The sequence below is a fragment of the Spodoptera frugiperda genome, chromosome 19, assembly GCF_023101765.2.
Source record: "Spodoptera frugiperda isolate SF20-4 chromosome 19, AGI-APGP_CSIRO_Sfru_2.0, whole genome shotgun sequence".
NCBI classification, from domain to species: domain Eukaryota; kingdom Metazoa; phylum Arthropoda; class Insecta; order Lepidoptera; family Noctuidae; genus Spodoptera; species Spodoptera frugiperda.
The window spans coordinates 2,126,896-2,152,820 of NC_064230.1; the positions used below are offsets into that span (position 1 = coordinate 2,126,896).

General features: G+C 38.3%; 2 protein-coding genes across 2 annotated transcripts in view; both read left to right on the forward strand.

Annotated features, from left to right (window-relative positions):
- Positions 1–14,885, forward strand: part of LOC118281251 (thyrotropin-releasing hormone-degrading ectoenzyme) — a 38,490-nt gene extending 23,605 nt beyond the window's left edge. Inside the window, 8 exon segments of the mRNA XM_050700996.1 lie at positions 511–608; positions 2,982–3,120; positions 4,979–5,171; positions 8,593–8,719; positions 10,989–11,146; positions 12,342–12,428; positions 12,945–13,056; positions 14,264–14,885. Coding sequence (XP_050556953.1) covers positions 511–608; positions 2,982–3,120; positions 4,979–5,171; positions 8,593–8,719; positions 10,989–11,146; positions 12,342–12,428; positions 12,945–13,056; positions 14,264–14,395 — 1,046 coding nt within the window. The 3' untranslated portion in view covers positions 14,396–14,885.
- An 8,886-nt stretch (positions 14,886–23,771) lies between these two features.
- LOC118281253 (uncharacterized) lies at positions 23,772–25,757 on the forward strand. Its single transcript, XM_050700629.1, has 2 exons — positions 23,772–23,775; positions 24,448–25,757. Exons 1-2 carry the CDS (start codon positions 23,772–23,774, stop codon positions 25,731–25,733), a joined length of 1,290 nt encoding a protein of 429 aa, XP_050556586.1. The 3' UTR covers positions 25,734–25,757.
- Positions 25,758–25,925: the final 168 nt, after the last annotated feature.

A 25,925-nucleotide genomic window follows, 5' to 3' on the forward strand; every position in this document is an offset into this window, starting at 1 on the left:
GCGCTGTTCAGCTTATTTCAATAATAATATTTCAACGCGTGTACCGACATGCCCCTCGTCGAATAAACCGGTTAATTTAGGTTAAAATAAAGTTCTTTAATGTTCACGTTCTTAAGAAAAGTTCGGAGGAAAACCGATATAAACCGGTATTAACCGGTATTTTTTAAACCGGTTCCGAGCCTTGACAAAGGGACATAGGGACAGAGAAAGCGACTTTGTTTTATACTATGTAGTGATAATGAAACACTACAACATATAGTTCAGGAATCGTTTTGTAGATGGCGCTAGTAGTTTAGATTTTATTAAAGTTTTGCGCTGAGTACGATGTCTCTTTATTTTTTTGTATTTTTTCTTACACGGCGTACCTTAAACAAACCGTTTTTCTTTTTTATTTACGTCAAAAAGATTTAAATAAATGCTTTATTTTTGTCAAAAAGATGCGCATTTGGTTTAGAATTGAAATAAATGCTGTAACGTTGACTTTACCAGTTTAAATATATTTGTTCACAGTGGTAATACCAGACCTGGGTAAGCACAAATGGGTGCGATACAATGTGGGAGCGAGAGGATTGTATCGAGTGGCACCACAGGACAGGACTGATGGAGAGGTAAGTTTAAATTAATTTATTGAAAATACGACTTCCGGAGGCCCAATTCCCCCCTTCCCAATCTTCCCAATCCCCGATTCCCGAACAACAACCCTTAAATTCCTAACCCCCAAAAGGCCGGCAACGCACTTGTAACGCCTCTGGTGTTTCAAGTGTCCATGGGCGGCGGCGATTGCTTACCATCAGGTGATACGTCTGCTCGTGTTTCATAAAAAAGTGCTTTTACACCAGAGATGTGCTACGTAGCTGTGCTACGAATATGTAATAGTTAACACGTTCACTGCGGCTGTGCAAGATTAAGACTTACTGCCAGTGCTGTACAAGTCACATACTTCCCGTATCAAGATTGCCTGATGTGCGTTACGACGTCTATGTTCCCGTATGTAGTCCTGACTTCAACCCTCCACAGAGACATGGAAACTCCTCTGCAGAATTTTTTTCTGTACCAATACATAGTTAACATCCTTGTGTATACACAGCTGCAGTAGCACGGGGTTCTTAGTAATATTTTAAAAGTTACAGGTAGTTTTAAAAATGGTTGATTTTACGGGAAAATACTTGTCGTGGCGCATACAACAGTCGTATTGCTAGGGATGGGGTATCACAAAAACGTTGTTTTGTTTTAGATTCATTATTTTTTATTAGAGTATTACACAATCAACAAAACCTTTTTTGTAATAAAAGTAATAATTGTTAACAAAAACAGTAACTTCTTATTTTAACAAACATTAACAAAACAGTAACTTCTTATTTTATATATTTATTTATTTGTTTTACTTGATAATCTAATCATCAGAAAAAAATACTTAAAAAATAATAAGAGTAGTAGGTGCCATACCATGAAATGAGATAATCCTTAATAATAATTCTTTACATAACATCCTGCATAATCACGACTAATAGGAACTTTAAGTAGGATATCGCGTTCTGTAAAAACGTATTGACAAGGCACAGCACTATGGCTAAATGAAGCTCACGTTCAGTGCGGTACGGGGTTTAGGATACGGCCAAATAGTTCCCGTATCGCACTATTGTACAATAATTACCTTTCTGTGCGTTACGACAAAATAATTCCCGTACATTTTTATTCTTAAATTTGAATACACTATAAGTAAGCACATCGGGAATATAGGTGTCTCTTTTTTACTTGAACGAATACTTGAATAAATCACCTCCGCACGGAGAGTAAAACCAGGACAACTAGCTGCCGCACAGAGCAAGACTCAATTACATCCAAATATTTCCCGTAACGCAGTGAACGTGTTAAGCTGTGAAACAATGTGGCGGTTTCCACTGATACTAAGTTATGTAGCTGTGCGAGGCTAGATACGCAACTCGAGTAGGCGATGTATTGATAGTAGGGTAACCATCCATAGCACGCATAATTCTATACAAAAAACTTAGCTAAGCTGAGTCAGTTTCCGTTTTTAGTGGAAAAGCACCCTTAGTGTGAGCGACAGATCCCAAGAGGACAGTCCGCACGTTTGTTATTCTCGCTCGTCATTGGTCGAGATTATTCTCACAACCAATGACATGGCGGACCACAATCGAGTTCACTTCGATTGTTTCGAATTGACAATTACAGAATAACCTAGCAGAATTGAATACCGTACGTTGTAATATTTATAATTAGAAGTTACAACGGGATATTTACCATGTTTATGGTACGGGATATTTCGGCACTGTTGCAAGCGCCATTATCACGGATAAACAGCGCTTGCAACAGTGCCGAAATTTCGGAAACTCTTTAAAATTGAAAAACATGGTAAATATCCCGAACATTAGACTGCACGGTTGGCGCAGTGGCTAGGCAACTGGCTGCCGCGCAACGGGTAGCGGGTTCGATTCCCGCACGGAGCAACTCTTTGTGTGATCCACAAATTGTTGTTTCGGGTCTGGGTGTCATGTGTATGTGAACTTGTATGTTTGTAAACGCACACACGACACAGGAGAAAATCCTAATGTGGGGCAACGTTTTCTTAAAAACAAAAAAAAAATACACATGTCTAGCGGCGTGATTATGCCAAATCCAAATAATTTAGAGATGGTCCATAAACTGCACTGTCTCGAGCTATTGATAATTTTGTTACAAGTCCCATGACGGCGCTAGTCACTTCTCAAGATTTTTTTATGAAACGTGCCGGTAATCGAGCAGACGTATTACCTGATGGTAAGCAATCGCCGCCGCCCATGGACACTTGAAACACCAGAGGCTTTACAAGTGCGTTACCGGCTATTTGGGAGTTAGGAATTTAAGGGTTGTTGTTCGGGAATGGGGATGGGGAAGATTGGGAAGGGAGGAATTGGGCCAATATAATAGAATAGCCTAACAGAACAGAACATGTTGTAATATTACTTTCTACACGCTTCCAGTCAGCAGAATCAGCGGCGTCTCGTGCGGCGGAGTTGTACGCGAGTGGGGGCGCGGCGGAGCGCGCGCTGTTGTTGGACGATGCCTTCGTCCTCAGCCGCGCCGGCAGACTGCCTGCTAGCCGGGCCATCGCTGCTGCCGGTCAGTTCTTACACCATTTTTATAGTCTTATTGTAACTTTCGTGAGACATAATTAATTATTATGTTATATTATCGGCTTACTCACGTACTGTTTCGACGAGGAAATTGACTAGTTTCATAGGCGATTGTCGCGGAATGCTGCTCATGAATATGAGCCTCTAGCATGGCTTGAAACTAGTCGAGTTCCTCGTCAAAACAGTACGTGGGTAAGCCGATAACATAATAATTAACCATTTTTATAGTCTTGGGCACGTAACTTGGCAATTTTTCTTGACGTGACAATGTTTTAAATTAGGTTGCGGCTCGGAGTCACTCATGATAAAATGTATGGCGACACTCTGACAAGTGAATGATGACAGAAGTCGCACATAGACTATCGACGAGCAAATCAATGGATGACGTCATAAATATCCTGCATCGCACATGTGAACTTTACATGTGAATAAACGTCCCAACGAACAACAGTTGGGCAGAAAGCCAGACACGATCACCTCGCCTGGTCGGAGGATCCTCCTTTTCTTAGGGAACTTTACTCTCTGTTCCCTTAAAGTATAACACCTGGTAACGTGACGATGAGGCACCGAACGAGAGCGAGGCCGGACCGGCGAATGCCTTGCGTCTCTCTCCCACTCAACTATGATCGGTCCGCCGCGCGCGTAGCACTAGAGAATTAGGCGCATTGAATCGGCGCGTGCTTGTGTCTCTGTCTCTGTCTTTCTCGAGCGTTATAGTTATTTTCATTCAATTCCTTGTTTCTATTGTGTAATTTAATAATATTCATATCAATAAATATTCTACCGAGAAAAAGACGTTGTCACGTAAAATCTTCGCCCGTAAAACCGACTTTACAGGCAACCAGTTTTTTTAATAATAAGAAAGTTCCGCCAATCGCACAGGGATTGATCCTCACAAGCATCGTGCGCAGACGCGGCGACGTTGCGCTGACTATTGAACGTCCGCGTCCGCGTATTTTTAGTTAATAAAGTAATTTTCTTGAAAAAAATGATAACAAAATCTTGCCAAGTTGTCTGCCAACCTTTATACTTTGATTACTTTGACTGCACAGTTGGTGCAGTGGCTAGGCAACTGGCTGCCGAGCAGCGTGTCGCTGGTTCGATTCCTCGAACTCTTTGTATGATCCACAAATTGTTGTTTCGGTCTGTGTGTCATGTGCATATGAACTTGTATGTTTGTAAACGCGGCACAGGCGAAAATCCTAATGTGGGGGGCAACGTAAAAAAATCTTTCCCATTCCCAATAGAAATGATGACGGGGTATGAAAATTAAAAATCTATGTAGGACTAAGGGGGAGGCCTTTGTTCCACGGTGGACGTCTCTCGGCTGATGATGATGATGATGATGATTTACTCCGTAAGTTAAAGTTGCTTAGCAGACATCGATTGACAACAATGATTTTCTGTGTATTCCTGCTTTTCTCTTTAATTTTTCTTGAATTTTCTTGTAATAAACCTCACGAAGCCCGAGACCTTTCCAACGAATGCAAAACCGTGGAAATCGGTTCGTGCGTTCTGGAGTTATAGCATCAGGAAGGAAAACCCGACTTATTTTTATAATATTACTAGCTGACCCGGCAAACTTCGTACCGCCTCAAACATTTTTTTCTCACCTTTTAGACCTTCCCTGGACTTCCACAAATAATTCAAGACCAAAATTTGCCAAGTCGGTCAAGCCGTTCTCGAGTTTTGGCGAGACTAACGAACAGCAATTGATTTTTATATATAGAGATTATGTAAATTCCTTAATGTAACTAAATATTTAATATTCGAATTGATATAAGGTGTACAATAAAGGTTTATTATTATTAAGTCTAACTTTATCTCAACCATCCATTTTCCAGCTCGACTAAGCTCAGAAACCCACTGGGCACCATGGCGAGTAGTCCTGAACCACCTCTCCTGGTGGCGCGAACTGCTGATGCTGGCCAGCTCCGGTCCTCACCTGAACAGGCTCCTGAAGACGCTACATCCAGCTAAAGTGGTGGTGTACTCCAATGAGCAGTTGCAGGGGGCTGGGTTGGGTGAAGATTTGCTGTGAGTAAACATTTTACTGTTTAATTCTTTGATTGGATTTTCCTGTATGGTATAAGCCGGTAAACGAGCTGACGGATTACCTGATGGTAAGCAATCGCCGCCGCCCGTGGCTACTTGAAATATCAGAGGCGGGTGAATTTCAACAAATGCCATTTTTTTTATCATATCGGTGCTTTTTTTGTTTATGTACATATTTTGCTTATTTTTTAGGTTTTATGTAATCTTTAGGATAGTATATATTCCCAAATTTAACATCATCAACATATCATGTAAAACTTAGAAGAAAAATCAGTTTGAATTCTGGTTTCCACCGATATGATAAACCGTCACCGATTTTTTTTTTATGTACACCGATATGAAAAGGTTATCCACCGATATGATAAATTTATCCACCGAAATGATAAACTTATCCACCGAAATGATAACATATCCAGCGATATGATAATCTATCTATCTTTGAAATATAGTTAGTATAGGTGCCTATATATTTTTACAAGGGTGAACGAACTGAAGACCTGAACTGTCTGGTCTCATGAAAGAAGAATACATCCAACGAGAATTGATTTAAAAATAAATTATACCTATTTTATTATATTTACTTTCTACTTTTTCTTTTTAATTATTTTACTATAGGTTCTTAGAGTTTTAATAAAGAATATACATTTGTATTACCAATGTCTTTATTAAAATGAAGCACAAAGATAAATAAAAAATCTCTTAAGGGATAAAATTGCAAAATACACATTTATTACTGTGGACGATCCAGCTAATTGTTTTACAATAATAACAATAAAAATAACTGTAAGTCTAAGGCCGAGACTCCACCAAAGCAGAGATGTGTGCGGTGTGCTGTGTGCTGTGCGAGAAGAGATGTTTTTCAGCTCGGGTGCGGGGCGTGGTACTAGCAAGATGGCCGGCCGGCGCGCGCGGGGTTCTGCGGGTTGCTAGCGGGCGAGAGGGGGGAGGGTGACATCGCTCACTGCACGCCGCTCACATCTTTCGTCTCCACTGCGCGTCGTCCGCGCACAGCTCACATCTCCGCTTCCATCGCGACATACAAATATTACACATCTCCGCACAGCGATCTCCACTGAAGCTGAGCGGAGAGGAGACGTGTCAATAACTCAATTCTATTGGTTGTTTAAAAAACATCTCCTCTCCGCTCGTCTCGTCTCCGCTTTGGTGGAGTCCCGGCCTAAATACCTAATTAATCAGACTTTTCAGTTTAACATTAAACATAACCACACTACAATAATCACAGCTTTAATTATTATTTACCTTAAAAAAAAACTTTGTTTTCAGTACAAATCACAGATTACAGATCGTTTATATCTAACATCAACAATCAACAGGGTTATTAGTAAAAAACTAACAACCTCTCAGGACTATATTACTGAAACCATAAACATCAACTTTTGTTTTACGACTTTTAATCATTTATCAGATTTTAATTCATCAAACTTTTATACAGTACACTAAGAATACATACCGAGTGACAGTGAACGGGAGTTGTAGGTACGACAAAACAAATTTAAAATGTGTTAGATAGAACAACGAAAACTTCAAATTTACTTTTTGTTATATTATTATGTATTAACGTTTTGTAAAAAGTCATAAAACAAAAGTTGTTGTTTATGGTGTCACTAATATAGTCCTGAGAGGTTGTTAGTGTTTTACCAATAACCCAATACTAATAAATCATTATTAGTATTATATAGTAAGTTTTTATAATAACCGCAGCCACATCAACATCGCTCCGGCGCTGGCGCCGCGACCGCACCGCACGAAATTACACAGGATCTACCGATATGATAAAAAGACACCGAGATGATAAAACAATCCACCGTTATGATAAAGCAATCCACCGACATGATAAAACAATCCACCGATATGATAAAGCATACACCGATGTGAAAGAAACTGTACGTCCATAACACCGATATGATAACCTAGGACACCGATTGAATTTTCTTATCATTTCGGTGTAAATTATCATATCGGTGGTAAAAAATGCCACCGATTACACCGATATGAGAACACCGACGTGAGAAAAAACACACGTTTTAGAAGATTAAAGAAAATAATATTTAGGATAAATTGAGTAACAGCCAATGTAGTTAATTCACTTGCTGATGCTGTTAGAACCAAACAATAATAATAAAACTACTCATTACACTGAAAAAATGGAACCACCGATAACATAAAATAATTGTCCGGGAGCAACTGAAATGGCATACTTACGTTATTGGCGGGAAAATGCAGCGACTTGACACGCGTCCGTCTTCACTGCGCGCTAGCGCACACTAACGAGGGAAATAATATTGGGGTGGGGACGCTGTCGGACCCGCCGATGTAAAGTTAGGTTTAAATTACTTTTGGCCACCGATATGAGAGCATTTTTCGAGACAAGTATGTTTGTGCCTCTCAGTAATTATAAACGTCGGTTATGTATTAAAATATGCTCTATGTTAATAATAAAACTAATAGTCTATTAAATAAAATTAGTTACATACTTAACTTACTTATTTTTACAAGTGTATAAGCATTTTTGTCAGTAAAAAAAGTAGAGGGACAGCCACCGATATGAGAAAAATTGAGGTTTATGTATTTTTTCTACCCTTATATATAGTCCTAGGCAAATTATATTTTTGCCACAACCCAATAACTGCCTATTGAATACAAAAAAAAATAATCCAGAACAATATTTCTTTTTTCAAATACGAATTTCACTAAAGACAAAAAAAAAGTCATTTGGGAAATTCACCCAGGCGTTACAAGTGCGTTGCCAGCTTTTTGGGGGTTAGGAATTTAAGGGTTGTTGGGAAATCAGCCACTTTCTAAACGCTTATAACCTATCTATACCTTTTTACTTATAATATCATTGGACAGGGTCATGTTTTGTGTCACAGTGCACAATCACATTATGGCATCTCCTCTTTGTATTTGGTTTATGTAACAAACTCTCGTATTTAAAAGAGGTTCAAAGTGCAGCCCTGGTCTGCCAAATGTTATGGAAGCAGCTATTTGTTAATCTCAAAGAGCTATCAGACCACCACAGATGGGGCCTAGTAGGGCTGATACCTGATTCGGAGCTGCGGACTACCTAGCGGGTTTACCGGGGCTCCGGCTCAAAGCATGAGAAGGAACGGGGTATTGTTTAGTCAGTAAGAGTCTGACACTCCCTCTCGCCTCAAGTCCCTGGGACGTTGGACTTCAGTGTTCCGGTGTTTTCATGGTTGTATTTACTGTAGATCCCGGTGCACAGGATCAGTTGCAGTGGAATGAGGGCTGTGGCGGGCTTGTCCCAATAAAAAAAAAACTCCCTCTCGCCTCACCTTTGACGGGAGAAATGATGATTTCTCCCCTCAAAAAAAAGCTATCTGTTATTACATATTTAAGACATAATCCTCTTCTTTTCCAGTTGGTTAAGCGGTGCTCTCCTCACAGCAGGAGTGGAGTGGGAGAACCCAGCTGTAACCAAGCAGGCAGTGGAACTGTTCGATGCTTGGCTGGAGACTAATCAGACTATACCTGATATTTATCAAGAGGTATGTCATTTACAGAATTTTCATTTTCTATAGCGTTTTTAACACATTGAACGCCGCGGTGGTCACCGGTGACCGACGTTAGCGGAGGATTTGCCTTCAACAGTTTTTTTATTGGCAGTCAAAGACTTAATATTGATTGTCAGATGACAGAAGTCGCACATAGACGATCGACGAGCAAATCAACGGATGACGTCATAAAATCCTACATCGCACATGTGAAGTTTACATGCGAATAAACATGGGTAGAAAATCCCAACGAAGCCCGCCAGCCACGATCACCTTGCCTGGTCGGAGGATACTGCTTTACTTAGGTAACTTTACTCTCTGTTCCCTGATGTACAAAGGTCACTAGTTAAGTCTTGCAATACATTCGTTCTATTAATGGAGGGTAGACAAAAATATTTTTATTTGAAACTGCAGCTAATATCTTGACAGTTCATACATAATAACCCGACATTAATCGTGTAGTTAAGTAGTAAAAACTTTTTTAAAGAATTAAAATGTCTGAATGGTCTAATACCGAGTTGCGCGTTGTTATGCGTTACAACTTTCTGTGTCAACTGTCGGTAGATGAGTGTGTGGAAGAAATGAATACTGTTTTGGGTGAAAAGTGTCCTCATTGCACAACAGTTTGCCGATGGTTTCGTGAGTTTGAACGTGGTAACTTTAATGTTAATGACGCTCAAAGATCAGGACGTCCCATTGAGGTTACTGGCTCAGAAAACGTTGCGAAAGTGTCAAAATTATTAAAAGCAGATCGACGTATAACATATCAACAGATAGAAGAGATCCTGCAGATAAGTGCACCAAGCGTACACAAAATTCTTCACGATATTCTTGGCGTAAAAAAAGTTTGTACACTATGGGTGCCACACGACCTCAAAGTTGAACAAAAGGAGGCAAGAGTGAACTGGTGTAAAAAAATGCTAAAGTTATATGAAAATGGTACCTCTAATAACATTAATAATATCGTAACTGGTGACGAAACATGGCTATATTACTTCGACGTACCATCGAAAAACAAAAATAAAGTTTTGGCTGTTTGAAAATGAACAAACTCCAGTTCAGGTGAGAAAATCACGTTCAGTCAAAAAGAAAATGATCGCTGTATTTTTTACTCAGCGGGGTATTTTGGAACGAGTAGTTCTAGAAAGTCAGCGTACTGTAACCGCCTCTTGGTACATCAACGATTGTTTGCCAAAAGTTTTTCAGAAGCTTCAGGAAATTCGACCGAATTCAAGAATGGACACTTGGCATTTTCATCACGATAACGCACCCGCGCATCGAGCACGTGATACCGTCGAATTTTTGAACACCAGTGGTGTTAAAGTACTTGAACATCCTGCGTACAGCCCCGACCTAGCGCCCTGTGACTTTGCTCTTTTTCCTATCATCAAGGATCAGTTGAAAGGAAGACGATTTCCTACAGATATTGAGCTTTTGGCTGCTTGGGACCAAGCATGTTCAGAACTCCCGGAAGAAAAATGGAAAGACATTTTTGATGATTGGTTTTTACGTATGACTAAGTGTATAAACTGTGATGGAAATTATTTTGAAAAGCTGTAAATATAAACGTTGTTTTGCAAAACTTATCTAGTGACCTTTGTACCTTCCTGGTCTATGTGAAATAAATAATTTTGACAAAAACTTTGACTTTGATGCCGACGTACCATATATTCTTACATGTGGCAAAGAGATAAAAATATTTATTTTATCGATTCTTTAGGCCGCGTTTCCACTGACGCGGAGCGGGGCGGAGAGGAGCTTAGCGGTGCACGAATTGACCAATCACTATGCTCGAAATCTCCGCTCCGCTTCAATGGAAAAGATTTCGAGCTAAGCTCCTTTCCGTCCGCCCCGCTCCGCGTCAATGGAAACGCGGCCTTACGCTTAGATTTTTGGACCTCAACCCCAAACAATATATGACTGCACGGTTGGTGCGGTGGCTGGGCAACTGGCTGTAGCGGGTTCGATTCCCGCACGGAGCAACTCTTTGTGTGATCCACAAATTGTGGTTTCGGGTCTAGGTGTCATGTGTATGTGAAATTATATGTTTGTAAACGCACCCACGACACAGGAGAAAATCCTAGGGGCAACGTTTTTTTTAAAACAAAAAAAAAAAAAAACAGTTGGGCAGACAGCCCGCCAGGCACGATCACCTCGCCTGGTCGGGGGATAGTCCTTATCTGCGCTTAAGGAGCTTTACTCTTTATTCCCAAGTGTGATACGATGGATGGATACCTACATTTCACTTTTTCTTCCTCTCCAGGCGGCGTTCACAGCCGGGGTCCGAACCCACGGCGAGGCAGGCTGGCTGGCGTGCTGGCGCGCCCTGACGGCGTCCTACTCCGCGCCGCGACCGCTCTACTCGCACCGGGCACTGCTGGTGGCGCTAGCGTCGGCTAAAGACGACTGGCTGTTCTATAGGTAAGATTGGATCATGTGGATCAAAGATACTTGTCGAATAGGTATTTTTTAACGAGAAATAAGTTAAAATGTCTATACAACGTATAACAAAATACCCATATACATCAAGAAGCCCTGATGAATACAGGTTGAATAGAATCTCTACACAAAGTTTAAGCTTAAAATACGTTCAAAAAAATATTGGTACTAAATATTTGGTATCGCATAGTTCTTGATTTCAAATCATACAAACGTGTCACAACACTACAGGGGTCACTCGCTAATATTACGAAACATTTCTTCTGTCAATCTGATCGCCTAGTACCTGTCTACCTAATTTTGATTCGCGCGCCGGCGCGATTTGAAAAATTCATAACTTGGTTCCATAAACACATAAGTTTAAAAAACCCTTCCCGTATCGTTTGTTATGTTATCTAGAAGCCGTGCACTTGATATGTATACCCCTTTTTGTTACACGTTGTATATTAAGGCTTACTAACTAAGATACATACAGATAATCTTAAAAAATATGGGAAACAACAGTTAGTGTATGCTCTTAAATTAAAGGTAGGCTCAACATTATTTTTAGACCGTTCAAGCAATAAGTATAAAAAAACAATTTAAAAAAATAAAGAAATTAAGTGTAAAGAAATTAAGTACAAACATTATAAAAACTAAAGATTGGGTAAACTATAAATGGCTCTTTTAAATACATTTATTCATAGCGGATCAGAAATACTTGTCGAATAAGTACTTAACGAGAAAGAAGAACATGTGGATATACATATAGGATGGCTGGTAATTAGTGAACGATATTTAAACACGTGATTGTACTCATGGTTGCAAACAACTTTCCCGAAGAAACTACTTTTGTATACTCAGTAATTTTTATCACAATAACAAAACAACAAAATTTTCGTGTGACGTGCTTTCGCATGATCAGCTGTTAGCAGCGAGACGCCCGCGTTATCGGAAGACTAGTAACTAGGTAGGTATTTTGGAACTTAAAGTGCGCGTGCTAAAGAAATATTGTTGTTTTGTTATTGATTTTTGAGTTAAAAGAAGGACGATGGAGCAACAAATAAATTGAAATAAGGCGCATATACATTAGTTTTTAATAAAAAGTAGAAGTACCTAAGTATAATAGAACAGGTTATAATATATTTAAAGTTGAGAATTTATAAGAAAATGCTTAAATTAAATAATTTAATTTCAGATTCGCGTTCGCCTCATTATCAAATGAAGCGCAAAGGAGTCGAGAGTGGCGGCTGTGGATAACTGCGCTTTGCTCAGCTACTTGCAGGTAAAATATTAGTTCTATCGTTTTTGAACATGGTCCAATAACAGGACAAGTCATCATTTTTTTAATAGGAGGGAAAACACTACCCATTTCCTACTCCTGCTTTTCGAACCGGAGCCCCGGTAAACCCGCTAGGTAGTCCGCAGCTCCGGATTAGGCATCAGCCCCGCTGGGCCCCATCTGTGGTGGTCTGATGGCTATTTGTGGCAGGCACGGGTCTGGTTCTGGTCGGACAAACAAACAATATTTAAAAGTTGTTGAACCACCTCAATATTGTAGTGATATTAATTACAAATTTATAAGTTTTATAATAAAGTTATCAATGTCTCCCACTAGATGGCACTAGTTGATGTGAATGTTCTAAATGTTTTATAATATAGTTATCAGTGTCTTCCACTAGATGGCACTAGTTAATGTGAATGTTTGAAATGTTTTATAATAAAGTTATCAGTGTCTTCTACTAGATGGCACTAGTTGATGTGAATGTTTTATTATATAATTTCCAATGTCTCCCACTAGATGGCGTGGCGCGGCCGGCGTATGGCGCATACTGCGTCCGCAGCCAGTACTACCGCCGTCCGCGTTACAGGCTGCCGCGAGATGCTTGTACCAGCCGTATGATTATTATCGGGTGAGATAACTAAATATTGAAATTAGGTGTGCAAAATAAATAATTGTTTGTCCAAATAAAGGTGTCATGTTACTTTTTGCAAAAGAGGTAAACTACATAATGTGTAAGAATAAATAGTTGTTCCAAGATATTCTACACGTGTTTTATACATACAATTTGATAGGTGTGGGACTTCTAACCCGTTAAGGCTGAGTACTACATCTAATTTTATCGACAAAAAAAATAATATGGGGGTTGAACCCCTAATTGAAAATATTGAAAAATAGTGATTTTTTCGGTAAAAATAATTCACAAATGATTTTTTTTTCTCACCAAAACATTATCAAACATATGAAAAAAGTAATGAATTAGTTAGCCAAGGTTTATTAGCTACCGTTTGTCGTTTTTTTTTGTTTCTACGACGCATACAACCTTTGATATCAAAAAAAGTAAAGAAAATATTAAAATAGCCATAACTTTTAGGGGGAGGGGATTCGACCCCTTCGACCCCCGACTTTTGTCGATAAAATTAGATGTAGTACTCAGCCTTAACGGGTTAGAAGTCTCAACCCTATCACATTGTATAATGCTGACATAATTATATTACTGTACTTATATACTTACTAATTATGTTGCTGAACTAGTGCTGATGATTACAAACAATTTTCCCAAGGAAACTTTTTTGTATACTCATTAGTTTTATGTTTATCCCAATAACAAAACAGAATTACGCGTGCGCGTCCTTTCGCATGATTAGCTGTTAGCAGCGAGTCGCCCGCGCCCGCATTATCTTAAGACTTGTAGGTATTCACGTGCGCGTTGCATTGACATTGAGATTGGTTTCAAGAGTAAGCGCTCTGTGGTAAGCAATCGCAATCGCCGCCGCTTTTAAACACCCGTAACACTAGAGGAAACTGCACAGTTACTACTGCAAAAAATATGTAGAAGAACTATACTTCGGCAGTGAAACTAACAAAGCGTTGTATGACTTGTATGAATGAAAATAATCTATACTCTGTACTAATAGAGAGTTTGTTTGTTTGTTTGTTTGTTTGAACGCACTAATCTCCGGTCCGAATTCATTAATTCTTTTTGTGCTGGCTAGTGCATTTATCGAGGAAGGCTATAGGCTATAAAATATAACGCTGTGACCAATAGGAGTCGAGCAGAGCGGGTGAAACCGCGCGGATGTAGCTAGTATAATATAAATCGTTTCCTCTTTTTCCAGTTTAAAGAACTCTTCGGAGAGTACCGGGGCGCTGCAGCAGCCCTGGACACGATAGCGCTGAACGCAGCCTGGGTACTGCGCGCCGACAGCGACCTCCTGCGGTACTTCACCGCACTAACACAACCGCATTAAACAAACTAAGTGTTCCAAGTGATTTGTGGCGCAACTTGTCGTGCAACTTGTGACGCGACTTGTGACGCTACTTGTGGCGCAACTTGTGGCGCAACTTGTGGCGCGACTCGGAGACTTTTGTGTGTAAACAATCTTTTTGAGTGTAAAGTGACTAAACTATAGTGAACTCTATGTACCTCTTTATAATAGTGATTTTTTATGTGTCAGTTTTTTGGTGTAACAAAAAAAATATGAGTGTAAAGTTTTTTGAGTGCGAAAGAGACAAAAATAGTGTAATATTAAATAAGTATAACCTTCAAAGTCAAAGTCATAATTATTTATTTTAAATAAACCAGGAAGGCACTTTTGAACGTCAAAGCAAATATAATAATATTAATAACGTCTGTCTGTCGGTCAGTCCTCTAGATGCTCTATTTGCTCGTTCCAAAGTGTAGATTCCTATGGAGAAGAACGAGCAAGAAACTCCATAGGTTACTCTTTTTCAATTTCTTTCGTTTGATTTCCAAAGTGGAGGTAGTTTTGAAAAGCAAATGCGGCGACGTCGCGCATCCTACTCAAAAGTCTGCGCAATGACGCCGCGTATGCTTATGATGAAGAATCCCCCTGTGACTCGAAACCAGTAGAGTTTTTCTCAATATTTTTAGGGCCAAAATAATATATAGCATGTCCAAGTACTCAAAAAATGATGCTTTAACACGTTCACTGCGGCTGCCCAAAATTAAGACTTACTTCCAGTGCTGTACAAGTCACATACTTCCCGTATCAAGATTGCCTGATATGCGTTACGACGTCTATGTTCCCGTATGTAGTCCTGACTTCAAACCTCCACAGAGACATGGAAACTCTTCAGCAGATTTTTTTCTATACCAATACATAGTTTACACCCTTGTGTATACACAGCTGCAGTAGCACGGGGTTCTTAGTAATATTTTAAAAGTTACAGGTATTTTTAAAAATGGTTGATTTTACGGGAAAATACTTGTCGTGGCGCATACAACAGTCGTATTGCTAGGGATGGGGTATCACAAAAACGTTGTTTTGTTTTAGATTCATTATTTTTTATTAGAGTATTACACTATCAACAAAACCTTTTTTGTAATAAAAGTAATAATTGTTAACAAAAACAGTAACTTCTTGTTTTAACAAACATTAACAAAACAGTAACTTCTTATTTTATATAATTATTTATTTGTTTTACTTGATAATCTAATCATCAGAAAAAAATACTTAAAAAATAATAAGAGTAGTAGGTGCCATACCATGAAATGAGATAATCCTTAATAATAATTCTTTACATAACATCCTGCATAATCACGACTAATAGGAACTTTAAGTAGGATATCGCGTTCTGTAAAAACGTATTGACTAGGCACAGCACTATGACTAAATGAAGCTCACGTTCAGTGCGGTACGGGGTTTAGAATACGGCCAAATAGTTCCCGTATCGCACTATTGTACAATAATTACCTTTCTGTGCGTTACGACAAAATAATTCACGTACATTTTTATTCTTAAATTTGAATACACTATAAGTAAGCACATCGGGAATATAGGTGTCTCTTTTTTACTTAAACGAATACTTGAATAAATCACCTCCGCACGGAGAGTAAAACCAGGACAACTAGCTGCCGCACAGAGCAAGACTCAATTACAACCAAATATTTCCCGTAACGCAGTGAACGTGTTAATTCCAAAAAACTATTTTCTGTTGCTGCTATTTTCATTGCAATGAAAGAGATAGAGTATTATCAAAGACATATTAATTATATTACTTTTCAAAATTTACGGTTAATTAGCCTTAATTTTATTATAACTTTCGTGAGACATACTAAATTAATTATTATGTTATCAGCTTACTCACGTGACTGTTTGACGAGGAACTCGATTAGTTTCAAGCCATGCTAGAGACTCATATTCATGAGCAGCATTCCGCGACACACGACGCGGCAATGAATATGAGCCTCTAGCATGACTTGAAACTAGTCGACTTCCTCGTCAAACAGTTACGTGAGTAATGTCCAAATACTCAAACGCTAGTCGATTTTAAGACGCTCTCAAAACTAGTTCTTTCTTTATCAATTCTTTATAAAATGACAGATAGTACGATATTAAAAACAACTTAAAATTGAGTAGCTTTTCAGTATTTCGGCGCAAGCCGATAACATAATTTTTGTATTGATCTATTACACTTTACAGTTTGAAAAGGCAAGAGACATACATACCTAACTATAAATTATTTTTCCTACATGTATCCTATAACGCCATACTAGTCCTAAGTTTCCTATTTACTTACCAGTATTATTATGTAATCGAAAATATATATAATAATATAATAGATTCTTATATACCAATGCAATATGTTATATAAAACTGTCCGATCCAAAAGACAAAGGGTTTTTATTAAATCTTTGACTGCCAATAGAAAACTGTTGAAGGCAAATCCTCCGCTAACGTCGGTCACCGGTGACCACCGCGGCGTTCAATGTGTTAAAAAATAACTTCTTAACTGACACGTCCTGCAGTGCCGGCGTAGGGGCCACTGATACCCCGGGCGAAAATATTGTGGCGCCCACTTGAGGGAAGCAATATCAAGTGTTCGTTTTTTGCGGATCCCATCGGCGGCGACATCGGCGCCCCCCAGAATTTGTCGCCCTGGGCCATCACCCCACCATGGCCCCGGACCATCGCCCCATCACGCCCCCCCTGACGCCGGCACTGACGTCCTGTTCGGCGCCAATTGGTCGTAGCACGACGTTTTATAACATATAGCCTTCCTCGATAAATGGACTATCCAACGCAAACATAATTTTTCAAATCGAAACGATAGTTCTAGAGAAAAGCGTGTTTAAACAAACAAATAAACTCGTCAGTACTCGTTTATATATAAGTATTACTAGCAAACCCGGCGAACTCCGTTTCACCACCAATGATTTTCCCTGTTTTTCTTTTCTCTTGTAATTTTTCCTAAATTTTCTGCTATAAACCACACGGAGCCCGAGACCTTTCCAACGAATGCAAAACTGTGGAAATCGGTTCGTGCGTTCTGGAGTTATAGCGTCAGGAAGGAAAACCCGACTTATTTTTATATTATAGATATTTCTGTAGTCATTTTTAATCTCATGTTATCAACAGACAGCAAATAACAGTCCACTAGTGGACTTTGAACCTTCTCTACATGAGTTTTAAGTTTACAATAAATAATTTCCACGCTAGTCACATTTTTTTCGGATCGGACTGGAGTAATAAACTTATATTGTATATACTAAATATACATATACTTAAACAAAATATCACTAAGTTATTCGCGCACAGAATATTTAATTTATTTACCAATTATTGTTTAATATTGATTACATTTTCCAAATTATGGACTATGATGAAAATTCTGCCTCGCCCAGCAAAACGGTGGAATGAGTTGTCGGCGGCGGTATTTCCGAAACGATACGACTTTCAAACCTCCAAGAACGAGTGTATTCCTTTTTAAAATCCCGGCAACGCAGCTGTGACTCCTCTGGTGTTGCGGGTATCCACAGGTGGCGCTGATCGCGTACAATCGATTCTGCTCGTTTTCATAAAAAAACAATTAATAGGGACAATCAAATGGCAAGTGACAATCATTTGTTTCGAATTACCCGAGCTAATAAGGTATCTATGAATAATGGAATCAATATTAAAAAATAATTATAAAAAAATGCTTCTTATAATCAATAGTCTAAATATATTTACCTAATTATACAAATATTTATTATAATATAAAGATTAGCTTGTTATAATATTTGCCGTGTAAACTACGTATCTATTAAAATTATTTATTTTCCGGCTTTATTTTATAATATAGACAAGAAAAGACTTCCAATATAAAAAATCTGACTTCATTGGTCAAAACAATGTATTTTATCAAAATAAAATGTTTTATGAAATCGCATCGCCGTCGAGTAAACAATAGGGATGATGACGGGGTATGAAAATTAAAAATCTATTTAGTCCGTCAGTTAGGTAACGAAAAAATATTAGACATGTACTTTTTTATTTTGTCATATAAGATAACAATACTAAGATAAAACGAATCAAAGTTTAGGAATGGGGGCAAATACGTTGTTTCGTGTATGAAACGTACCTAGAAGCGACGTCACGCGGCATTGTAAATCGTTATATCTTCGAAAGTATTCGTTTCCGTAAGAAAACAAAAAATACGTGTCTAATGTTTTAAAATAATCTACAAGACGGACATTAAAATAAAAATTTGTCATCTACCCTATTAAAGAAAGCATGGTTTCATCTCTTTACGTCCTATTTTTTTTAAATAGGTAATTTTTACTATATAAATATTACAAAGCTTATATTTCTTTCTAAATCTAACTGATGAATTAGAAAGACGTATAATTTATATAATATCTCATCATCTTATGATGAAAGAGGTTAAACGTTGCCGGTGTCAGTAACTAGATGGCGCTGCGATTACGCGTATTAAAATTAGGAGGGAATACACGTACCTATTGTAGATGACTTGTTTAGGTAATCATCTATCAATAATAATAATAGAGTTTTTTACATTTTATAACAAATATAAAGGGATTCTACCAAAATTTTTCTATGGAACTATAACGCTATGTCCTGCAGGAGCGAACTAGACGCGTTGCCGTGCGGCGCGAAAACAACAAACTGTCAAAATGTATTGACGTGGCCTACGTCACCAACCGCGATCAATTAGCTTGATATTGTCGCGCGAACTGGACGCGGTGCCGTCACGTGTTTGTTTATAATGTCGGAAACAGAAACAAAACGAAACGATTCACATGTACGAAGGACATAGTCGCCACGTCACACCGCATCGCGTTGAATTCGCGTGTCATCGCACCGCTTCGCGTTCGCTTCTAGATCGCTCGCGCAGGAATTCGCGTTATTAGTTAAATTTCATGATTAGTGAAGTTTTTTAGCGGAATCTTGAATATTGAAATGGAAAAGAAATCATTGTAAAAATACATTTTTCTATCAGAATATCTAGATTTTTAAATTCAAAACTTGATTGACTTGAATCCCAAGTCAAGTATTATTATTTCTGATCCGGAGCTGCGCACTACTTAGCGGGTTACCGGGGCTCCGGCTCAAAAAGCAGGAGCAGGAACGGGGTGGTTTTTAATCAGTAATTTCCGCACTCAGAGACATCTAATGATTACTTAAACTATTCCTTAGTAAAGATTTTGTATAGAAAACAATTGCTAAGGACTGGGTAAAGTAATCATTAAGTCTTTGACTGCCAATACAAAACTGTTGAAGGCATATATAACGTCGGTCACCTGTGACCCCGTGGCGTTTAAAGTGTTAAATAACTCTGAGTGTGGTGGTAAGAGTCTAACACTCCCTCTCTCCTCACCCGAGGCGGGAGAAGGTATTGAACGTCCCCCCCCCCTTAAAAAGGGCATTATTATTCATGTTACCACCATCTTGTTAGCACAAAAACATTAGCCCAATCATTGATAAAACTAAATTGTATTCGACCAAAAAATAAGTACTATTTAAAAAAGCAACAAGTAAAGTAGCTTTCTATTTTTCTATAACTAAAAAAAAATCTTTTACAAAAATATTACGTCTCCTAGTAAGTAGATGAACGTCGTATTAATCCGACCAGTAGATGTATTTACGGTGTTGCTAGCGGGGAAAATTGGGTGTGCAATCAATGTTGCCATGTCTGTAAAAAGGACTTTTAATTTGACGTTTGAACAAAGATGGTGGAAATGTCACATTGATTTCTTTTTTGGTGGGATTAATATTTTACGAAACTGGTGATTTTATCCTAATTTGAGTCTGGAATTGTGCCCAGTATATGGCAATAGACCCACCCCCTACATACATGGGACTTATAACACAAATGGTGAAAAGTGGGTGTACATTGTATAGCGGCATTACGTGCCGTAATGAAGTGACGTTATTTGTTCATTTTGTCAAGTTAAAAGTCCATATTACAGTTAGGTATTTAATAATACTTTAGGTGTAAAAATTAAAATGTAATTATTTATGTTATACGGTTTACTCACGTAACTGTTTTATGAGGTAACTCAACTAATTTCGTTTTGCATTAACTATGGACCTCTAGCGAGGCAGAAACTAGTCGAGTTGCCTCGTCAAACAGTTGCGTGTGTTATGGTCAAATACTCAAACGTCACTCAATTTTAAGACGCTCTCAAATATAGTTCTGTCCCTACAAATTCTTTATAAATGACAGAGATAGCACGATGTTTAAGTACAACTTAAAATTGAGTAGCATTTCAGTATTCGGACATTAATCGTTTAACATAATTTGATAATAATGATATTATTCATTTGTCCATATATTTTAGAAAATGTCCATAATTTTTATAATAACTATCGTGAGACACGAAATTAACTAAAAATCACGGTTCACGCGTACATTAATGGAGAAAAGCTCTACTAGTTTCGAGTCACAGAGGGACTCTTCATCATGAGCAGCGTGCGCAGACGGCGACGTCGCGCAGCCTACTGTAGGCTTTTCTAGTAAAGCTTTCCTCCATTAATGTACGTGAGTAAACCGTGATTTTTAGTTAGAATGTCTATTATTAATTATTTTAATTAGATTTTTAATTATGAGTCTCATTGGTTCAGTAGTTGCGAGATAAATGTGACTGCTGGTCAAAAGGTTTGATTCTCAAGTCGGGTAAAGTATTACCGGTAACATCGGGTTTCTTTGACCCAAATTCTACAACCAATAGGAATCCAGAATAATGTGTGTATACATTTTTCATGGGTCTAAAATTTTTGGGTCAAAGTTACCCTCCTGAAGAAACCTGATGTTACGGTATTGAGTCTTGATTGTCAATGAGTAATAGTAAATTCTGGAATTGCCAATATAATGCCCCTTTGTAAAATGGGACTCATAAAATAACTGGTGAAAAGTGGGTGTTAAATTGTATAACGTACACCTCTGCCTACCCCTTTGGGGTTAAAAAGGCGTTATGTATACTTTCCTATATGAATGATCTCAAAAAATGTGATTTCTTTATGTACTGTAAAACTAGAAAACTTGTGTTAGTGAACATTGAAAATTATACCTTATTTCTTATATTGTAAAGTTAGTTTTTGTATGTCAAAACGTCTATAACCATCCTTGATTTTTGTATACAATGGAAATTGATATTTAAAATGTAAGATATTAAGTCCATATTTGTGTATAAGTACCTATTGTCTTTATCTTTCATTGTATTTTGTTTAGAAAGGCATGTATCAATCCCATTTACATTTTATTTATTGAATTTTGAACTCTATTACATAAAACATAGAGACGTCATTGATAACATGGAGTATATAGAAACAACAGTACCAATTATTTCGGAATTAAACTTAAAATATCAAGAACCGACTAGGGGCTATCCATAAATTACGTCACACGAATTTCATGATTTTTGACCCCCTCCCCCGTCCTTGTCACACTTGGTCACATTTGTGAGACCCCCCCCTCCCTTTTTTTTTTGACGGGGGAAACCTTCAAAAGACGGCTGAAACATATTTAGTATAAATGTCAACCTCGGTAATCTGCTTAGTATTTTCATTTGACTTCAGCGCCATTTAGTGGCCGATTTAGTTATGTAACATAACTTCAGCGCCATCTAGTAGCCGCAACTTAAATCCATGACAGCTCTTGTTTATGTTGCAAAATTCTTGATTGACAGATGTGTATACGTTATTTAAATCCTTGTTTTTTTTTCTCCAACCACGTAGTGCCGGATAAAGCCGACGCGGGTCCCATAGGGAATGTGAACATGGGGCCCTGGGACTCTTAAGTTACATTACTTATTGCAATTTAGGATATAAATCACCCAGAACATAGATAGTATTTTTTTTGTCATTAGTAGATTATTATTTTATGTTTATGTTTAGTAGGTTTTTAACGGCACTGCACCCACGGTCACGGTCCAAATAGCGTCATCAACACAATTTACTTTCGACACAGTAGCGCCACCTACGTATCACGATACATATGTCATTTTAAGTTTGATGCCCTTAATTTGGTACTCCTATTCTAAAGCCCGGATACTCAAAAGCTACTCAATTTTAAGACGCTCTCAAATGTAGTTCTGTCACTATCAATTCTTTATAAAATGACTGAGATAGCACGATATTTAAGTACGACCTAAAATTGAAAAGCGTTTGTGTATTCGGGCGTAAGACCCGTATTATAGATCGATACTAGAATATCTTCTCAAGTACAGTTAAAAAGGGATGTAAATACATTCAACAGATATGTGCAACTCTTTCTAATTATGCTTAAGAAGTATCATCAAAAGCATCTCTGCTTGAGTATTGTTCTATAATACAGTTCTCTTAGTACGAGTTTATTTTACATCAAATCTTTGATTGCCAATAAAAAAACTGTTGGAGGCAAATCTTCTCTCTCAATGTGTTAATGAAATCGAAACAAGAGCGCATTCGGCGTTCTGATTGGCCGGCGCGAATGAACCAACCAATCAGAATGCCGAACGGACTCTCGTTTCGATCTCGTTAAACGTAAACTCGTACTAAGGGTACAAGGTACAATCTATGAAATTGTCATATAACTTAGTAACTATATCTTAAATTACGTATGTATTGTATTGTAAGACTATTGTGAAAACTTTTGTATTCGCTTTTGTAATAAACTTTCCCATTTTAATGTGTGTTTTATTTCCTACTCATTCTAAAAATAAATGGCAATTTTTTTTTCTCACACAACGAAACGCAACGCCATTTGTTTCACGTCGGTTTTCTGCTCGGCCGTGGTATCACTCCAGTCGAGCCGGCCCAGCAGGGCCGAAGCATGGCTCTCTCACACTAGAAACAACACCAATCGAATGTGCGAACTAGGGAGTGGGATTCTTATCCAGAGTCTGTGTTTCCTGATAGGTATAACCTGGGTGTCTTCAAAGCCCGAGTGAATAGGTTGCTTATGGGCAGACGTGCTCCATCGTAGGCCGCATCATCACTTACCATCAGGCGAGATAGCGGCCAAACGTTGACCCATCAAATGTAAAAAAGAAAAATATTACCTACTTTCAGATCATATTGACTATCAACTACCAATTATTTACAGTTTTCATGGATTTAAAGAACCAATTGCAAAATTCAATTAAAACGTACATTGAAATGATAATGTTTTGCACCGTGAAAATCACTTTTGATGATATTCTGATTATCACATAAGATAGACAGTAGACAGATATCAATTTTCAACACAAGTCAATAATGTATTGACATTGAGAATTACACTTTTTTTTAATCTAAAACCCGTATCGTTTTTTGTTTTGTTTTAATATTGAGTTGAGTTCCTTTAGGAAACAATATATTATGATATAATGGTTTATTCGTAAAAGAAAACGTTAAAATAATGCGTCACAACGATTTATGGTTTTTATATTATTTATTTTTTGTTGTTTTGTTCGGTAAGTATATTTTTTAAGAAAGCTGGTTTAAATATATTTTTTTATAGGAATGTCCCAGCAAACTTCATTACCACCAATAATAGTTGTCGTAATGAAAGCACGAGTTTGCTTTACGTTTAAGTCTTTGACTGCCAATAGAAAACTGTTGAAGGCAAATCCTCCGCTAACGTCGGTCACCGGTGACCACCACGGCATTCAATGTGTTAAAGTAATCGAAACGAGAACATCGAAACGGTCTAATTCTAAAACGGCCGGCTTGATAAACCAACCAATCGGAGCGCCGAACGTGCTATCATTTGGATTACTTTAAAAGTAAAGCGAACTCGTACTAAGGGTACAGGGCACGCTACTCTTTAAGATCCGAAACTGTGGACAATCTAAAGGATTACCGGGGCTCAAAGCAGGAGTAGAAACGTGATGGTTTTTAGTCAGCAAGACTCTAACACTCTCTCTCACCCCAGCCAAAGCGGGAGAAGTAATTGAATGATTTTGCCCCCTTTAAAAAAATAGTAATAGCGTTGTGTCAAGTCGGTTTTCTGCTCGGCCGTGGTATCACTCCGGTCGACCAGACCCAATCACACCAAAACATAGCTCCCACACTTAACCAATTATCTTTTCCAGCACACCTAACGGACGGAGAAGTTCTGATACTCCGCAAACGGAACCACGACAAGCCTTTATACATTAAAAATCTAAAATCTTACCTCTCAAAGCCGAATCACCATGTAAGTTCAAGTAGCTCGCGTCCAATACGGACTAGAGGTAATAGGAAAGCTGTTCTACACTACGGAAGACATACATACCACCTAGATGATGCAAGATCTCTGTCTAAGAGGAACTCCAACCATAAGTCAGTACAGTCACACATCAATTTAAAAGACATTGTACCAACTAAAGCTTATAAAAATGACCATGGTGATTACGTTAAAGATTTACTGATACTATCCGAACCGCCTATCCATTTCAAATGTGATAAACATGGCAAATGCGATCAAGATTATAGGAAATTCAGTAAGATTACTAAGAAAGCTGATTTAGAATGGAAACATAAACGCATGCCTGTTGGACATTCGAAACGGTTTAGGATCGTAGATAATAATAGATCTAAGAAAAAACCTAAGGTAGAGAAAACAGAAAGGAATTTTGAAGAAGACAAAATTGATAAGAAAAGACCTCCACCTATATTTAACAAGAAAAAATTCGCTGCTCAAACTACTTCTGCAAGCGACGAATCTAATTCAAGTTCTGTAGAAGCTCAATCTGAATCACAAGCAAAAGAGAGTGGGAGTGAAGAGAGTGCTTCAAAAGAGAAAAGCCGAAGCGGATCTGAGGAGGAAAGCGGGTCTGAAGAAGCGAGTGGGTCTCAAGAAAACAGCGGATCAGGTGAACGTAGCGGTTCAGGCGAAGCTGAAGAAAACTCTTCATCGACTGATGAAAGTTGGGAGGTAGAAGAAGAATTATACGAATCAAAATCGAAAAGCATAGAAGAATCTAAAGAGAGTCAGAGACAGTCATCTAAACACGCGAAAAATGGATCAGCCTCTTCTCAATCTAACAGCGAAGACAGTGCCGCAGAGGAAGTAAGTAAAGAAGTCAATAAAAAGAAGAAAAAGAGTAATAAACCGCGGAAAATGAATAGGAATAACGCTATGCAGTCAAGGGAAGCTGGAGACGATTTGAATAGAAAACGGTTCACCAACAACGATGTACTATTACAGGGCAATAAGCTTTATTCAAGGACTGACAAGTTAGATAGCAAACATAGTGCTTCGAAGCGAAGAAGACTGGAACAGTTTATGCCTAAACGATACCACTGGGACGCCTCAGAGATACATGATTTGGGCTATTTCTGGTATAATGGACCTAGAGGCATATATCCCGCTCCCAAAGCGTTGTCTGTTGCTTAGAAATAAAGTTGGTTTTTAGTAGAATTATGTTCTTTTTTTATGAAACACGTACCACCTGATTGTAAGCAATCGCCGCCGCCCATGGACACTTGAAACACCAGAGGCGTTACAAGTGCGCTGCCGGCTTTTTGGGGGTTAGGAATTTAAGGGTTGTTGTTCGGGAATCCGGGATTGGGAAGATTGAGAAGGGGG